Below are 19,004 nucleotides of genomic sequence, written 5' to 3'. Positions count from 1 at the left end.
TGATCGGGTTTCCGGCATCAGCGGAGACCTCGGTGCTTCACTGACAGGGAAGGAAGAGTTGGAAAGGGCTTTCTGTAAAACACTGTTTCAGAAGAGATTAGAATTCAGAACTTTTGGGGCACCTGGGTGGCTTCGTGAGTTAAGTGTCTGACTCTTGGTTTCAACTCAGGTCGTGATCTCACAGTTCCTGGGATCAAGCCCCACATCAGGCTCTGTGCTGACATTGCAGGGCCTGCTTGGAATTCTCTTTGCCCCTCCCCCTGCCTTTCTCTCTCAAATAAATAAACCTCAAAAAATTTTAAAAACAAAAAAGAATTCAGAACTTTCGCCACCAGAATAATCAAGTGTGTTTCGGAGACATGTTTTAAAGATCTTGTACAGATGAAATCAAATCAGACTTAAGTGTACTTCATTCTTGGATTGGGATCGAAGCAGTAGAACCAAGTCACAAATCACTTGCTATTTGTATAAAAGCTGAAGCTGCTGCTCTTTGTCAGCCTTTATTTCACCTTTTGCTGATAGATGCCACTTTTGGGGGTGGGTAGCTGGCACAGTATCAACGTTAGTAACAGGTTCCAGAGCACTGACAGTTTTTCAAGCCACAAAATGGTTAAGATCATTTGATACTTCTTGTCTGACTTCTGATTTTCCACTTTCCTGAGCCCATTGGCCTATAGAATACTGCCAGTACATTGTTGGGAAGTGAACGGGATTTGAACTCTCTCCCTAAAGTACCGCTGGCTTCCAGGCTGTTTCCTTGAGTGGTCTGGTCTTGGGCTTTGGGGAGATTACTTAGAGATTTGCACAGATGAAGAGTGAGACTGGCCCAGGGATCGGGGCTTTACTTTTCATTCTTGCAGATTTTAGCTAAATCCAAAGAAGATCTAAAAGAGGACGGCGGTTCCAAGCAGACAGCTCTCAACGAAGAATTATCATCATAAACTTTCTTCCCATTTCTCAGGGAGTACCGTGACAGTTCCGGACCCTTGTATGGCTCTGGAAAATAATCCCATGTGTGAGCTACAAAAAAATCCACTCCTGCCTTGTAAACAGATGACAAATCCTAAGGAAACTGGGTATCTGTGCCAAAGAATCTTTGTTCCAAATAATTTGCATTTTAGTGGTTATGCAAGTTATGAGACGGAAGGCATAGACTAGAGCCGGGCTCCATGTGTTAGAGTTCTAAGTAAAGGTCAGTAGTGCTTCCTTGTACATGTGTTGACCCTATTTTTGCCAGTCTACTTTTGGAGCTACCTTTTCTGACATCTTGGTTCCGGTGCAGTGTTGACTCCTTTTGTCACGAGAAAAAAATTCATTTGGATAAGCCCATCAAATCACAGGGATTTAGTTCATTAAACACGTAGTGATCACCCACGTAGTGTGGGTGAGTCAGGAATGAGTAGGACATGGGCCCTGTGTACAGTGAGCTCCAAGACAACAGGGGAAATAAGAACACCCCCCCCCCCCAAAATTAGCAGTGATAGAAGTCGGAGTATGGAAGGGATCCTCAAAGGCTGTCTGTCCCCAACTCCAGCGTCAACCAGGTAGAAAAGACAGGTGGGGAGGAGGGGGGGTGAGACAGGCCGGAGGTCAGAAGCACAGAGAAGCACAGAGTACTGGTCCCACGTGTCCCCTTGGGAACTTGGGCAGGTTTCTTAATCTTCTTGGATTTCATAGTTAACTCATCTCTAAAATAAGGAAGTTGGATTAAGCAGCCTCTCATATGGTCCCTCTTTTGTGCTCTGAAAGTAAGTATGTGGTTATAATTTGCCTGTATGACGGTCTCTTCTATTACATTGTCTCCTTGAAGCCAAAGATTATGCCTTATGTATTTGTGTCTGGTATACAGTCATTTCTCAGTAATCTCTGATGGAGGAGTACAATGAATGACTGACTCTAAATTCATTCCCAAACCTAAAATTCTATTCTGTGGGCCGGCTGAGTTCCTGAGGCCAATTTTAAAGATCTTGGGGAAGGATGTGCCCACTTTTCCTTCACAGTCAGTTGCAGTGTCCTGCCACCCTCTCTGTTTCCCCTTGTTATCTTCCGGGTTCTTTCCCAGCACCTCTTGGAAATAAACAGCAGGATCCAAAGCATCATGAGGGCAGCTGGATAGAGCAGTGCTTTTGCTACAAAATGAATGGGATCAGTGGATTCGTTCGGGTGAATCTGAGTCCATGCTTCTGAGGCTGGAGCCAAGAAAACAAGTTACTAATGTCTTTCTGACATACTCAACAGGATAGAGCTTATCATTTGGTTGCGGTGAATTTTGTTAAACTTCCATTTCTGTGACTCAAGAGAAGCAGAAGAAGTTCTAGCAGATTATCATCATAAACTTTGAATTGAGAAAGGAAAAAGATGACTGTCATTTTGCCTTTTTTTGCCCCTTTTACTTTTTTGGAGGTTCTGAATCTGTGTGTGCGAGGTCTTCATGGGTGTCTGGTGTTGGCATAGGTCGTTGGGCTGGGTGCTGTGGAAAGGGAACAGAAGAGAATTGCTTATTGAGGGATAATGAGCTCGAATACACGAGAGAAAAAAGCTTGGTAGGAGCTGCTTTCACCAGCAAGCCCGCTGCACTCAGCCAGGCGCTCTTTCGGCGCAGAAGCCTGCTGCTTTAGAGGAGAGGCCATGCGCTTGGACAGGATTAGTCTTCACATCGAACTTACGGTAGTTAGGTCAGTAGAGGACAGTGGCATTCAGGAGGAGGGGGTTGAAAGGCCATTGTTACATTGTGGAAACATCTTGGTAGCCACGTACCGGACATGTCTGAGAATGAGCAAGTGAATGGTGCGTTTCTTTGGACTTGGCCTTGCAACAGGTGGATGAGGAGTCTCTTGAATGAAGTACCGTGGTCTTCGGTGACACAGCTCACCACAATTTAGAATCAAGATCCGAAAATCCATGGCTGGGGAAACAGGTGGTCTGCAAAGGCGACCCTCTGGTAGTACCTTGCCCTTATGACTTAGGATCCAGTACAAAGAGAAATCGGTGGCTCTGTTGATCTGCTGCCTGAAACTGCACTGGTTCCTGCTGACAGCAGAGGGGTCTCTGAGGGAATTCTGACCTCCCCCTTCCCACAGCTGCCAGAGGTCTGTGGGAGGGCAGTGCTAATAGACGCCTCCTGGCGAGCCGCCCCTCTCGGGACCACTGCGGTACTCTCTGCGGCGCTCTTTCCTGGCCAAGAGAGCCAGCCGCCCTTGACCAGAAGCTGAGGCTTTCTTGCCTGCCTCTGCCCTCCTGAAAGCCTGGTTGATGAACCTTAACAGCAGAGCTAGGGCCGATGTCATGGTACACGTGCCCTCCCGAAAGCTGTGATGGAGCGATGCCAGGCCTGTGCCACTGCAGCCCCGTGTCGAGTGGTGGGGCATATGAGTGCTCCAAAGCCTGTAGGGACCCCACGCCCCAGATTCCAGAAGAGAAAGGGCTCTCAGTCGTGATGAGCCTCGCATGTTTTGGCTGCTGCCATAAATGTGTCATTCACTTTGATGTAGCCTCAAATACAAGACAGGTAATTTTGCTTTCGAGACGTATCAGATTAGGAAGTCACAAACCACATTCATGATCCAGTGAAGACAAACCTGGAAGCTTTCCCTTAAAGCATATTAGGCACAGGTGACATTTCGCTGGTGTTCAGTGGTGAGCAAGGCAAAGGGGGATTATGGCTTTTTACTTTTCTCGAACTCTCTTCACTGTTAATGCTGCAAAAGATCATTTTCTCAGACTTCTCAAAGTGATTGTCAGAAAGATGGTATAATTTGGGACTACCATCAGAACTGCAGCTGAGGGTGGGAGATGCTGTACAGAGCTTATGGTGCCGCTCGGGTGGAGGGACCAGGTTGTCATGAGCTGAATGATGAATGAAGGCAAGTAGAAATCACTCCCCTCGGGGCGCCTGGGTGGCTCAGTCAGTTAAGCGGCCGCCTTGGGCTCAGGTCACCATCTCGCGGTCCGTGAGTTCGAGCCCCGCGTCAGGCTCTGTGCTGACAGCTCAGAGCCTGGAGCCTGTTTCAGATTCTGTGTCTCCCTCTCTCTGACCCTCCCCCATTCATGCTCTGTCTCTCTCTGTCTCAAAAATAAATAAACATTAAAAAAAAAATTAAAAAGAAAAAAAAAAGAAATCGCTTCCCTCAGAATCCCCAATTTAAAAGTATTCTGAACACCCTTTATTCTGTAAAGAGCTGATTCCCTCCCTCTAATTGTTTCTGTGATCTGGGTGACGTTGATTGAGTGCCTGCTGTTTGTAACACCCAATCCATGTGCCATAGAGAGATTTGGGGACCTGGAGCTTAAGTACCCTCAGAGAGACGGAGCACGCACGAGGAAAGCAGTGTTGCGCCTAAGCAGTTAGGTTCCCCTCAAAGCAGGACCTCGGATAAGTCCGTTAGTGTAGGTCCTTGTTTGGGAAGCCGTCTTCGGGCAGCAGGAGTGAGGAGGTAGAGGGAGGGGATGGGCAGGAGGGAAAGCCAGTATGAGAGTGTGTTTCCAGGGCTGCAAGGGCTCCTTGCCACCAGGACTTCTAGGAGCATTCAGATGACCTCCTGGAATTGCCTGTGTGAGGACAGGAGTCTGCGCCTTGTAGCCGTAGCCATCTGGGGCCATCAGGGTGGCCCCAATGGTATGACCTCCACCACGCGGCCAGGCAGTGCTTCCAAAATGTAGGCAGGATCAGAGGAGGCCCTGCAGCCAGAAAAGGAAAGCCTCGAGGTGCATGCTTTTGGTAGATGTTGTCAGCAGTGATTCTGAGCCTGCTCAGAAGTGCCCAGTGTGGCGGCAGCTAGAATCAAAGTTCTCAAGCATCTGCTACGGGAAGGATCGGTGCTCAAATGGGTGCCCTAGACACACCACCAGGAGGCATCTCATCCAGAGATTGGCAAAGGGTCGGAGAAGGCTTCCTGGAGGAGTCGCCCCTAAGCTGAGACAAGACCAGATAAATGGGAGATGAACTCTAGGTTCAGGACTGTATGGTTGGACCTTAGCTTACAAGGGTAGATGTGGTGAGGGAAGATGAGGAAGAACTTTGCAAGTTAGGAAGAAATGTATTCTTTATTTTAAGAGCAATGAGGGGTCAGGGAAGGGACATTTAAGCAGAAAGACATGATAAGCCTTGTGTTTCAGGGAATTCCCCTTAATGATGGCACGTGGACTAGAGGCCAGGGTGGAACAGGTGAGTGGGCTGGGACAAAACAGGTCAGGGAGACGAGAGAAGAGACTGCAGAGTGCTCCAGAAGAGATGATAAAGTAGTAAGAACCAGGGCGGTGGCAGTGAGGCCAGGGAGGAGGGGAAAGATGGGGGACGTACTCAGTTTCTGTACCCTCACTCATGCTCTGCTCCTGGTAAAAATACAGCCTGGGTGCGTGCGTGTGCGCGCGTGCTTTGATGAGAGATTGTTGTAGGAAGTGACTTACGTGGAAAAGAATTTTTAGAAGATGTGAAGTGAAAATCACAGAGAGCTGTTTGGAAAATTTTTAAGCAAACTGGGAAGTAAAATAGCTGTCAAAAAATATCTCAAGTAGATTCTCAGCTTAGACGTGAGACCGCACAGGGCACCACACTGGGAGTCAGAAAGACCTTGCTTTGTCCTGGCTCTGCATGTTCTATTGGCTTGACCTTCGTTGTGTCATTTAGCCTCTCTGAACTTTGTTTATGTGTCCAATTCAAAATGAGGACGAGGATGCCTGTCCAGCCTGTCCTGCGTCCATCTTAAGCTAACATCGTGTGGTGGGATGTGACCACAACAGGGGAGTTAACATCCTCCTGACCAGCATGAATAGGATGAGGGTGTGGAGGGTCATGGTTTGGCCCCCGGAGTCTTGTGTTCGGTGTGGACACCAGCCTGTCTGCTCGCTCTGAGGCAGGAACGGGCCATCCTTCACTGGCCCTGTGCTGCAGGGAGGTGGGTTTCAGAAGGGTTAGCATGACACCAGATCCTCTCGAGTGTTCCTCCCCCAATTCGGAGATGCAGTGGTCCTCTTTCACGGGCCATAGTAAGAGTACAATGAGAAAATGGCAAGGGAAGCACTTGGAGAATTAGCATTCTAGGCAAGTGAAAGGTATTACTGCTGATGTTATCAGTAGGACTTATGATGTTAGCTCATACAAGTTGTACATGTTTGACTCTCCTACATAGCCCAGTAAAGCAGAAAGTAACTTTCAGTTTCCTGTGTGGTCGTATACAACGTGTTTTAGTTCCATAAAGTGACCAAAGGCCATGTTCCTTCCATAGTTCTTGGCCCTGATACCACCTTCTTACTAACTAGCTGCATTCTGTTTTCCTTATTTTATCTTCTACATTTAACAGTGACTGGAGACATGTGACCTGCCAAGACTTGAACTTGGGCGTATGGGGTTTCTCCCACAGTCCATGATCGTGTCACCAGCAAGTAGAACACAGGCTGTATACTCCCTCCTTTCAGGGTGAGGAATGTTCTCCACCTCCTGGGAAAATCCAGGGTCCTGACTCACAGGAGTCGAAAGGAAACTGACCTTAGAGTCTTGTTAAGATACTGTGACTTCTGCTCATCAGTGTTGGGATCTGTTTCTCTTTCTCTTAAAGGAGTTCCCTGGGGCTTTAGGGCACAAATGATGACACTGACTCAGGGTGGCTGACATTTGTTACACCTTTACTCTGTGCCCAGTGCTATTTTAAAGCACTTTACCTCCAAGATACACTACAGCCCTGTGAATAACTGTTCACCTGGTAGGTTATAGGAAACCAGGGCAGATGCGGTTAAGTAGGCTCAGGTCACACCGAGCCAGAATATCTACAGAGGCATGTGACTCTAGAGCCGTGTCTGAATCATGCGGCGCGTCTCCCTCTCTGCAAGTAGAGACCTGTCCTACAGAGCAAACAGAGGTCTTTAGGATTTCCTAGTCCTAGGTCCTTAGAGCCATCAGAGATGTTCAGCAGGAAAAGTGCATTCGAATTCTGGTCTACTTAAAGTGTTCTCTGCACCAGACAGGAAGTACTCTAAATACAAAAAAAGGTTTCCATTAAGATAAAAAGCTCAAATCTAGGGAGCCCTGCAACAATCAGAAAAACCATGAATCAAGAGATGATTGTTCTTACATGTTTACACATTTCGTTTTTTCGCTTTCCCTAGGTTAAAAAGATCAAGTGGCATGACCAGCCTTTTGGGGAAAATTGGAGCTAAGAAGCAGAAGATGAGCACCCTAGAGAAGTCCAAGTTGGACTGGGAGAGCTTCAAGGAGGAGGAGGGCATTGGTGAAGAACTAGCCATCCATAATCGAGGGAAGGAAGGGTAAGGAGTAGTAGATTCCGTTCCTCTGAAAATCCTGAACACTCGGAAATAATTCATTACAGCCAGGCTGCCCAGTGTAAGCAGGCAGGCACTTTTCGTAGTGAAACAAAAAATGTGAGCACTTTGGCTTGTCGGTGAGGCTCTGTTCTAATGCGGAGCAGACCCTCTGGGTGAGCAGCACACTGAGGGGCAGCGGGGGAGGGGACACGAGAGCAGCCCTCCTCTGGGGGCCAGTCACACCGGCCCAGCTGCCCAGCCGAGCTCCCTGAATGACTGCTCCCGTGAATTCTAAGTCCCCTGGTTTGGTCACATGGTCAGATCTGGCTCCCGTGTCAGCCTTGGCCTGATCGGAATGGTTTGGCCTTCTGAGAAGCCAGACCAGCCCAGTGCTTCAGGAGCTGAGGCAACAGAGCGCCCGGATGTCGTTGCCTTATCGCGGAATTGGTTTTGCCTGTGTCACTATGGCCCAGGCTGGGGCTTCAACCTGTACGACACACCGGCCCTCACACAGCACCCAGGCTGTCACTTGCACCCTCGTCTTCACTGTGGAATACGGAGAGGGCATCCGTAGGCTCTGTATTGAGGAATTATCAAAAAAGATGGTGTTCGGTGAACACTTAGGAATCATTCTCAGAAGAAGTAAAAAACAGAGTTACTACAGAACAGGGTCCGTGGCTCAAGGTCATCACTCCCTGCCCCCCTAAGAGTGAAAGGAAGTGTTATGTGGCTGTCAGACAGCTCTGGGTCCTCACCACCCCCCTCATCAGGAAGGGCTCTCCCTGCAGCATGCTGGGCGTTTCTGAGGCTCAGCTCCTTTGCCTGTTAATTGGGGTCATGATACCACACTCAGGGTGACTGTGAGGATCTCATGAGATAACGCATGTAACACATGAATAACATACATATCACACACATGAAGTACATAAAACCCTTTGCAGAGCCCCTGTCACGTAAAAGGATGCATTAAGTGGTAGTCATTCAGGTTATTTGTAAGTTAAGTTATAATAAGGACAGGTAAGGGGGTTATTGGGAGGGGGTCACATTTCTAAATCAGGCCTCAAGATTATTTGAATGAACCTGGAAGCTGATCAGTATGTTCAAAAATTTTTTTGTTAAGTGACTTCATGAGCTCATTTAACCATCAGGCTTCTAAGTCAGTCTGTCAAAGACGGAATGCCCCAGGACAGAGGCAGAAGTGCCGAAGCCTCCTGGGGAAGGCCCAGGATACGTTTATTTATTTATTTTTGAGAGAGAGAGAGAGAGAGAGAGAGAGAGAGAGAGAGAGAAAGTGAGAGCGAGCACAAGCAGGGGATGGTAGAGAAAGAGAGGGAGGGAGACACAGAATCCAAAGCGGGCTCCAGGCTCTGAGCTGTCAGTTGTCAGTGCAGAGCCTGACTTGGGGCTTGAACTCACCAACCGTGAGGTCATAAGCTGAGCTGAAGTCGGACACCCAACTGACTGAGCCACCCAAGCGCCCCAAGGGGAAGGCCCAGAATACAGCACGGGCAGGAATCTGTGTTATCTAGAGAAGGCCTCTGACCTTGCCCCAGACCTCCCCACCTTTTTAGCTCTGGTAACTCACAGATCTTTAGCTCTGGTAACTCACAGATCATTTGCCTTCTGATCTAAGGCAGCAAGGGATCTCCCGCTGTGTGCAACTTTATTGCTCCTCTGAATATTGATTGTATGGGTGGGACAATGTTCGTTCTGCTGAAGTTAATAGAGGTCTTATAAAAGTAAGGAGTGGTGCTGTTGAAGATAAGGGAGAGTTAATAAAATGTAGACTGGAAGAGAAAACAAGATTAAAAGGACATCTGCCCAATGAGGACTTTTCAGGCAATGGAAAATCACGTAACTGGGTTAGGGAACTACTAATAGCATGCAGCTCTTAGGTGCTCTGCTTTCCCTCCTTCTCTGAGATCCTCCCCGCCCCCCTGCCCCATTTGATTCTGCTGATCTGATTCTGTTTTTCCGGTGCAGATCTGATGGCTTCTTTGCCCTGCCTCTGGCTGTTCTCACCTTCCCTCTCTAGTGCCCACCCCCACACCTCCCCTCACCTGCCTTTCCTAGCTCTTGTAGTTGTAGTAAAGGGGCTCAACCCCTAGTCCAGGGAACATGCTGTAGCTCCAGGGTCTCACCTTGGTTAAGCGTGAGGATCCTCTGGGGGTGGTTTCCAGAGTTGAGGTGACAAGGCCACCACCCCCATACAGAGCTGCTGAATCAGGAGTCACAGGTATCTGTATCTTTAACTCAGTCCTCAGGTGCTTCTGATACATAGCCAGGGTTGAGAATCACGAGACCATAACATCAAAATTCTAGAGATGAGAGCAAGATAGCCAGCTGCTAGGTGAGCCTTTCCAGCACACACGAAACTAGAGAGCCACCTTCAAAACAGGGAATGTCGAGAAGGGAGAGATTTCTCCTGAAAAGGGAAGGAGCATAAGAACCAGACCTGTAAGTCTGCTTGGGCAGAGGCAGCTCAGGCCCCCAATTCTCCTTCACAGGTGCCAGCAACAGCAAGGACTCAAGGGGAGGGAATCTCTGAGGGAATGTGTGCAGAATCCCAAGAGGTATATCCCTGGAATAAAGGTGATCTTTGCTGAAACCAAGAAGGGGAAAAGTCCTATTTGATAACATCTCAAACGAGGCACCTATGATTGGCCTCTGCCATATATATTTAGAAGACTGTGACCTTTTTACAAGTACCAGATTTAAATTGATCTCATACAAGAATTCAGATCATAACTGGTGATAAAAATATTTCTGTTCTGCATTCTTGATTAAAATAAGATTGGATTGAGATTAAAAGCTTATGTCATGCTTTTTATATTTTGATAGTAACTCCAGTTCAGTACATGCTAACACGTCTTCCCCCTTAAAAAGATTTGATAGAATGTGAAGCTAGCTTGGTCAATTTTGGGTTATTACTGTCCAATTATTTAAAGGCAATTTTGCCATCTTAAAATATGTAAGGAAACAAGGTACCTTGAGAAACTGCAGGCACAGGACCAGGTCTGTTTTAACATGTGTGTCTGCTACTTCCATTGACATTTCATTAAATGTCAATAAACTAAACGCTCCAGTGAAGAGACAGGGATTGACACATTGAATTAGAAAATAAAAAACAACTAATTTACTGGTTAAAAGAGACACATCAGAACAGCGGGATGCAGAATTGGTGAAAATAAAAAGATGGAAGACAAGATAAATCAAGTAGCCACTAACCAGAAGAAAGCTGATGGAGCTGTACTGATATTAGACAAAATAGACTTTAAGACAGGAGCATTTCCAGAAACAAAGAGGAGGTCTCCTCATCACGATGAAAACATCAGTGCATCTGGGAGATTCGACAGCTCATGTTTGAATGTCCTTCTTGGCATTAACCACCGAAGCGTGGTCACTCCTTGCAACTCAGCAGCCCCACACCAGCCATGTTCCCAGCAGAAATTCAGTTGTGTGTTCCCCAAAGACAGGTGTGAAGATGGCAGTGATAGTACCTTTCATAATATCCCCAAACTGGAGGCAACTCAGGTATCTGTCAGTAATGCAGTAGACAAAGTATGAAGGTCGAATTGGCTTTATTAAACGGCTCGTGAATTGGGCAGCCTCCCGTCTACCACGTAGAGGGCTACAGAAAGGAAAGGGTTTTTAAAGGGAGGACAAGGAAGTCCTAAGCAAAAAAGGATTATTTCAGGTGAGGTCACCTCCATTTGATGACAAAACGGTTCTAATAGGTGGATTACCTCATCTTTCTTTGGCAGATAAAGAAGGCCCATGTGACAGATTACCTTATTGGTGCTGACCAGAAAATTCCTGACTGACCGGTTAAAGGTTACATTCCTAGGGGGTTGAAACTGCAGTTAGGTTAGGTATTAAGTCTGGGTTTACTGACCTGGGGCCTTAACCTAAGTGACACCATTTTGGGTCTGAGGTTTTCTTTAGCAGTTCTCACACTGGGGTACTCTTTAGTAATTGGAATGAACATGGATAAATTTCAGCAACGTAATATTCATGCAGTTTGATTCCATTTATATAAAGGTCAAAAACAGGCAAAAGCAGTGCTGTCCACTAAGTCATTTTGTGAAAGAAGCAAGTCGCCAAAGAATTCACACTATAAGTCTACTTCTGTCAAGTTCAGAATTAGGCACAACTAGACCATAATGTCCAGGGAACAGAAACTTCAAAGGCAAGCAAGCCCGCACCTGGCTGGGCTGGCGCTGGTGGACGAGTGACGCAGGGGCCTCCTCCAGGCCACCAGCATTCCGAGTCTTGACCTGGCGATGGCCGCGTGAGGGCTCGCTCGATGAAGATTCGTTTGCCTTGCCCGTTTCGTACACTTTAGTGTGTGTTTTACATTTTACGGTAAAACTGAATTGAAATTGAATTCAAATCTCGCGCTACCAGCCTGCCATGTGCTTTAGCCCATTTCTTCACCTATAAAGTAGAAACTCTTCAGTGTACCTCTCGAGTTGAAGGGGAGATGTCTGGGGTGTTTATAAATATAGTGAGTCCTCTGCTCACTCTTCTTTCTCCATCTGCCATTACTGACCACACCCCATCAGGGGCCTTACTCCTTCAAATTCCCTCCTGATGTATCCCTGCCCAACTTTCAGGAATGCTTTCCACAGAGGTGGCAGATACAGCTCCGTGGCATCTCCTCCCAGTCCCCCTGGCTAGCCTCTTCCTTCTCTGGGCTTTTAAACTTGGGAAGTTCCAGGGCTGAGCCGGGCAGCCGTCTGTCCTCACATTCGCCCCACACCCCACCTCCCCCAGGAGAGCTCACTAGTTCCACAGCTTAGGTACCACTGTCTGCCGACGGCTTCCAGAAAAGCTCTCCCCTGCCTGACCATTCCGCCGAGCTCCAGACTCCCGTATCACCTGTCGGGTTGACATCTCCTGTCGGGTTGACGTCTCTGTTTGCGTGTGCAAGACACACATCAGATTTAACACCCAAAACCGAATACTTGCCTTCCTTCCGTAGACTCCTTCCTCAGACTTCTCAGAAAACGGCACCATCACCATCGATCCACCCGTTAAAAGAAAAACCTAGGAGTCACCCTTGATTTCCTCTTTCTGCTCACTTTCTGAAAGTCCAATAGACCATTATCTCGTAAAATATATCAGTCCGTCGCTTTATCCGGCCCCACTGCCCCTATTCCAGCATAAGCCACAGATATCTGCTGGGCTCCCTGTTTCTCTGTCTGTACCCTTCCCTCCTTTCTCCCCAATAGCAGCTAAAAGGGTTTTTGTGTATGAGCCATTTTTCCTCTCTTCCCTGCTGGAAGCCCTCCAATAGCATTGGCAGTCAGGGTTCAGCTTACCCTGGCATTGTAGGCCCTTCGTGAGCTTTCCCTTGCCCACCTCATATCCCCTTCTCCCCTGCCCATGACAGCCCAGCCTCTGTAGGGCTCCTCCAGGTCCTCCTCCACGATGGCTCTTACTTGTCACTCGAGTGCCACTCTCTAGAGTAGACTCCCCCCCGGGAACCATCAGTCACATGACCGTGTTTGAGTATGTTGTCGTGTCGTTCCATATACAGTGAGCCTCCAACAGCAGGGGCAGGTTCACCACCCCGTCACCAGCATCTAGAAGAGAATCTAGCCCAGGGCAGGTGCTGAGCCATTTCGCTGTCTAAATGTCCATCCCGCCAGCCGCCAGACAGCATGGCTTTGTTTTGGAATTAGAATTAGCCACCTGGAAAAGAAGGGCATGATACATCAGAATGATGTCTCCACCCAGACATCCATTTCCAGGCCGCACAGTTGGTTAAAATGCCTATACCCAAGATGATCAGTCACCTGCACAGTAAAGAGTCGCTGGTCTTGCTCTGAGCCCTGCACTCCCGAGCCAGCCTTGTAACCCGATCACACGGGTTCCCCACAGTGTTTATGGTAGGCCTGGGGCAGGGATCCGTACAAAGTGAATGAGAACAGGCCCATTGGGCTTGGCTGCTGCTGGCGATCAAATTGAAGGTCGGGGGTTCGATGATTGGAAACCAGGTACATTTGTGATGTGGAGAGACAGGAAGGAGAGCCCAGGGAAAATCTTTTTTTCTGCATTCTACCTCTAGGACCCCCAGGAGTCCGTCTTTCAGAACCAGCACAGCCTGGTGAGATGGGAAGAAAGCAGTGGAGATATTTCATTAAAATGTGGCCATTCTTTCACTCTGGGCCTCACACACTCCTCCACCCTGTGGCGCGAGGTAGGGGCACGCAGGCTTGGCGGCCCTGGGCAGGTTGCTTCTGTCGTTGCATTTCTCCGGCAGAAAAGGGCATATCTTATTACGTCCACCACAGGGCTTTATCTTCAGCCTGCCTCCACTGCCGCAGCCTCCTGCTGTTGGGACCTGAGCTGACCCGCGTTTCCTGTCGAGTTTGTGCCGCACGGCATGCTTGCTTGGGGAATTGAACGCTGGCGCTCTTGGAACAGAGCAGTAACGCGGCTGGAAATGTCCTTGGTCGTGTACCTGCTTCACCTGTCCTGGCACCTCCCTGTGCTCTTTCCCTGACTGGTGGGTAGGAGGCCTCTCACTGGCGGAAGACCGGGACAGCCCGCCCAGTGGGCCGTCCCACCCTCAAAGGCCTCTGATTTCTGGGGCGGGTGGAGGGCCATCCTTCCTTTGCAGCGTGGGTACTTAAGGAGTGAGTAGGTACCAAAATATTCCCTAGAAGCACTTTCTACCCTTCTCTTACCTTCTGCCATTTTCCCCTCCCTCCTTGCTGGCCTGGACCTCAAACAGCTGGTACCAGAAGAGTAATTTGGGTTGAAAGATCAAAAAGATGTCAGAGCCTGTTGTATCTAACCTGGTTCTGAAAGGAAAAGCTAGAAAATCCCTTAGGGTTTGATGCTATTAGCATGTTTTATTAATGAAAGTAAGGAGCTGCTTCCTCTTAAATGGGCCACATAGAGCAATAGTAGCAGGAAGGGATGATGGCCCCGCCCCACCCCTGGCTTCCCAGTGGACTAGGCCCAGTCAGGCTGGGTCCCCCAGGAGTGCTGGGCACAGGCCAGAAAAGTGCCATTGCACTTGTCAGCTGGTGGTTCTGTTCTGAGACTGTAACCTGCTTAAGGTGCCTGAAATTTCCTGAGGCTCCATTTAAATAGGCCATCTACCTGGACCACCTTGGAGGAGGTGGCCTTCCCCCCAACCCCTTGCTCTTGGTCTCTTAGTTCCTGTTCCAGCTGTCCCAGGTTTTGAGGCTTTGTAATGATACAGTTAAGTCAGAAGTGGGAAGCAAGCGGGGCACCTGGGTGGCTTAGTCGGTTAAGCGTCTGACTTTGGCTCAGGTCATGATCCTGTGGTTCACGGGTTCGAGCCCTATGTAGGGCTCTGTGTTGACAGCTCAGAGCCTGGAGCCTGCTTCGTGGATTCTGTCTCCTGCTCTCTCTGCCTCTCCCCCGCTCATACTCTGTCTCTCTCTCTCTCTCAAAAATAAATAAAACATTAAAGATAAAATTTTTTTTTTAAAGAAGTGGGAAGCAAGAACCCCTCAGTGCTCATCTGTTTTTGTTTTATTGTTTACAAAGCATTTCTCACAGGCTCACTGCTTTGTCAGGGGTATTGCCATTTTTATTCCTGCTTTACAGAAAAGAAAAATACGGCACAGAATTTAAGTGTCTTGCCCAAAGTCAAACATACATAGTAAATATGAGAGCTGCTCTTATCCTCTGCACCTTTCCTGTCTTTTGGCAGGTGGGGGGAATCCATGTCCAATAGAAGTTTTGTTCCTGGCCGGCTCTCGGCTGGATCCTGTTAGCAGCTGCCTATGGCTGTGAATGGGGAAATAAAGTTCCCAGGCCTGCCTTGATGACTTTTGTCTGAGTTGCCCTTGAGAATACAGTTGTGTTCTGCACATGTGCCCCTCTTGGCTGCCTGAATCCTTCCCTAAACCTGAACTCTGCCTGCAACTGCCTGTACAGCACCCAGCTTGGCTTCACTCGATTGTGTCAAGGTCAGCTGGACCTAGCACAGCTTCTGGAAACCTGCAAGGCCATCATTCGTGCTTAGTGAGCATCCTAATTTAAGTATTACTTCCTCTTTAAAGGAAAATCTAGAAGACCACAAATGCTTAAAGCCAGGTACTTCCCCTTCCTTGCCTCCAGGCACTCTCTGACAGGTAGCACCGGGTGATGGCTCTCTTGCAACATGCCCTAAATTCCTCTCTGACTATGGTTCACCCCCTTTTTTTGCTGAACTTCAAGGGTCATTTAGTTAGAGCTGTCAAAACACTGATTCCCATTTCGATCTTAACCCAGGGCGGGTGGAGTAAGGTGAGGGGTGATGATGGCTGTAGTGTGGCAGAGCCCTTTAGTCGATATTGGTTAGCTGACCCCTCTGGAGAGTCACGGGCCCCTTGGTGATAGATGGCAGGTGAGCTCGTTCTGTCGCATGTCTGCTTCCCTACCAGTCTGCCCTGTCTTCTCCCTTTTATCAAAAGGGGATCCACGGTGTCTGTGGCTTTCCTGTCTGTCAGGGAATCTGAAATTCACATTTAACCAGGCATCCTGTATTTCACTCACTAAATCTGGTGGCCTGACCCTGAGGACTTATATCAAAGCCAAGAGCAGGCTCTGCTGCTGTTCCCAGCCATTCTGGCCTCTGGTTGGTGGTTTAGACACAGCAGCTTAGTTCCTGATCCCTGACCAGGTGGGTAGTTACTAGTCGCTGATAATACCCATCAAGAGAGCTGACTGCTCCTCTTGGATCCTTTGTCCTCGGGACCCTGGCAGAAACCGGCCTCCCAAAATGATGGTGACAACATTAGCTGCCATTTTATTGAGCACCTGCTCTGTTAGGTGTTATGTGTACACTGTTTCATTCAGTCCACACAGCAGCCCTTCAGAGTAGGAATGATTATCCATTTTTCTTTCTTTTCTTGGCAGATTAGGAAACAATTGGCAAAGTTATGTGGTTTCCCCAGAGTCACACAGCAAGTGGCAGAGTCAGGGTTTGAACTCAGAGCCACCTCCGTCTCTGCATTAAGGCATCAGGCTGGTGGCCACAGCCTTAGGCTGGAAAGCAGATGGAATGGACCGCAGGAGGGAAGGCAGGGCCTGAACTCAGCAAAGGAACACGGGCTCCTGAACCTGGTAACATTCTCACCCTAAACACAATGACCTTGTAATGACAGGTGCACATTTTACACAGTGCAACAAAAGAAAAATTAGTGCAGAGATTCAATTATGTCTTCCATTTTCAATGACAGTTTTGCTCTCTCAGTAGATTAATTAGCAGCACAGAACCCCCCCTCCCCCGGGTGAGACGCAACCCACTTTATGGCACGAAGGTGCATTAAAATGCAGCTGTGTCTCATTAAGCTGCCAGCCTCTCCTCCTCTGCTGCCGGCTTCTGCCTTGCACCTCCTTCCCAGCCTGCCTGGGAAGACGTGGGGAAGCTGTGTCTGCCGAACCTGGCCCCCATTAGGGCACATAGCACTGACCTTTTAAGGGGCCCCTGTATGTATGTGGGCAGCTGCGCTCACTCTCCTTCCCTTAGAGGCACTTCAGGGAGGCCTTTCTGGACCCAGTTGGGCAGAGGGCACCGGAGATAAGCAGGGAAGGAAGGAGGGGACTGAAGTCAGGGGCTGAAGTCCGTGGAATCCCTTTTTTATTTATTTTTTAATGTTTATATTACTAATTTTTATTTTTGAGAGAGAGCCTGAGCAGGGATGGGCAGAAACACAGGGGGACAGAGGATGTGAAGTAGGCTCTGTACTGTCAGCAGCAAGCCAGATGAGAGGCTTGAACTCACGAACCATGAGATCATGACCTGAGCCAGAGTCCGACCCTTAACCACCTGAGCCACCCAGGTGACCTGGCAGTGGGATCCCCATAAAGTGAGTGCTTTGGGTGCCCTCTTGAGCTTCACCGCAGCTCCAGGAAGTAGTTTCCACGAAGACCCTGTTCCTTCCATTTTCAGCTGCGCCTTTTTTCCCATTTTGCTGTACTATACACAGGCAGGATGCATAGCTCTCTCTCCCCCACCAACCCAGCACACCACTAAGACCAGGAAACACGGCATCACTGTTTTGCCATTGAAAAAAATGAGGCTTCGAGATCTTCAGTCCTTGACCAGTGTGGCTTAGCTAATGTGTAACAGAGCTACCCACTGAACCTTGCTCAACTAAGCCTGTGTTCTGTCCCTAAAACCTTGTTACAAAACTGCCCCAGCAGCCAAGCCGTGGATGAATTGTTGCCTTCTCTTTTTCATTTTACTTTCAACGACATCTGAACCAGAAGCGTCCTTGTTTAGACCAAATGCCTGTGGCTTGGATGTTCCTAAGAGAGTCGCGGGTGGTCACTTGGTCATTTGTTTGTATGCACTATAACCGGTGATCCTGCCGGCCAGGTGGACCGTTCACACCTGGGGGGATGGGACAGTGTGGGGGAGGCATTGTTCTACAGGATTCTTCTGACAAACATTTTATATTTTCTTCTAGGTACATCGAACGGAAGGCTTTTCTAGACCGAGTGGACCACAGGCAGTTTGAAATTGAGCGAGATCTCAGGCTGAGCAAAATGAAACCCTGATGTTATAGGGGGAAATCAGTAGCAGCTTAATCCTGTTTACAATGTGAGCTTCTTGTGCGTCTGTGAAATGTTTCCGGTGTTTCTCATCACCTGTTTCCCAGCAAGGTCTTTTTTCTACGTTGAACTTTCTGTCTTTGTATCTTGACCTCACATGGTTTCACTCATTTTACTTTTAAAAGTTTGTCCTTACAAAAATAAAAATGAAAGTTGGTCCTACAAGAAGCTGGCGAAGATGAGGGCCCCACTGGCCTTCCCTTGACTCCGCTGTGAAGGCCACACGGAAAGCCCTGGGGAACAGAGCTGACCGGCCTGGGTGTGAATTTCTGGGGCCCTTTCTGAAGTCTGCCCTGCCCCAGAGCCCGAGGGAGGGAGGCTCACTTGTGTGGGTGGAGCACCAGGTCCCTGGGCAGTTTGGTTTTTGTTCTGCTGGAGCTTCTCTCCGGATCTCTTTCTCTCTCCTGAACAGGGTTCCTATTTACGAGTATACAGTCAGGCTGAAAATAAGTACAGGCTGCTGCTGAATTCGGGAGATTTTCCCCCTTCGGCCTTTTTCCTCTTCCTAGAGTTCAGGTCAGTTTAAGATGTGCTCCCACCTCAATAATTCCTTTATTGTTTGTCAAAGAAGACTCTGAAAGACTTTCTTTTTTATACTCCTTAGGAAATCTTAAATTCCAGACTTCATAGTAATAAAGCAGTAAACCCCACAACTTGCTTTTGGGGGGAGGTGGTGTCTGGGCATCCTGAGTAACATGGACAGGTTTAGGGGAAGGTAGAGTTTCAAAGACTGGGAGCCAGTGCCTGCCTGGACATCTAACAGATGTGACCTTGACCACAGCTTGGCTTTCTGAGCCTTCGTTTTCTGGTCTATAAATGGTTTGAATAACACCAGTACCTCATCGGGTTGAGATGAGCTAATGACACACCTGGGGTCCCCCATCCAGTCCTCAAATATGGGGTCAGAAGCTCATGGTAACCAAGGCCTGATCCTCCACACCATATGGGGTCATGGACCTTGTCACTCAGAAAGGTAGTTTACTGGCTACATTTGAACCCATCGTCTGATCATATCCACTCGGTTAAAAAACTCTAAACGTGATAATACAGCCCTTCGGGCCAGCATCAGAGTAGGTGAGGCTTCAGTTACGGTCCTGCACAGGATGCAGGAGTGAAGGAAAGTCCTTTAAGGTAAGACAAGCCAGCGCTTTGGTTAGGGC

The 19,004-nt window shown here is 48.4% G+C and overlaps 1 protein-coding gene across 3 annotated transcripts in view; it reads left to right on the top strand.

Moving 5' to 3' along the window:
• The window catches only part of CFDP1 (craniofacial development protein 1), a 120,835-nt gene extending 102,826 nt beyond the window's left edge, over positions 1-18,009 (top strand). For 2 of the 3 annotated variants that reach the window (XM_045443568.1, XM_045443569.1), the window contains 2 exons: positions 7,102-7,260; positions 17,700-18,009. In XM_045443568.1, coding sequence (XP_045299524.1) covers positions 7,102-7,260; positions 17,700-17,790 — 250 coding nt within the window. In that variant the 3' untranslated portion in view covers positions 17,791-18,009. The remainder of the gene's footprint in view (positions 1-7,101; positions 7,261-17,699) is intronic. The other variant, XM_045443570.1, reaches the window with a different exon arrangement.
• The last annotated feature ends 995 nt before the right edge of the window (positions 18,010-19,004 follow it).

This window comes from Leopardus geoffroyi, chromosome E2 (genome assembly GCF_018350155.1).
Source record: "Leopardus geoffroyi isolate Oge1 chromosome E2, O.geoffroyi_Oge1_pat1.0, whole genome shotgun sequence".
Classification (NCBI taxonomy): Eukaryota; Metazoa; Chordata; class Mammalia; order Carnivora; family Felidae; genus Leopardus; species Leopardus geoffroyi.
The sequence above is the reverse complement of the archived record's forward strand: the minus strand, read 5'-3'. Positions and strand labels throughout refer to the sequence as shown.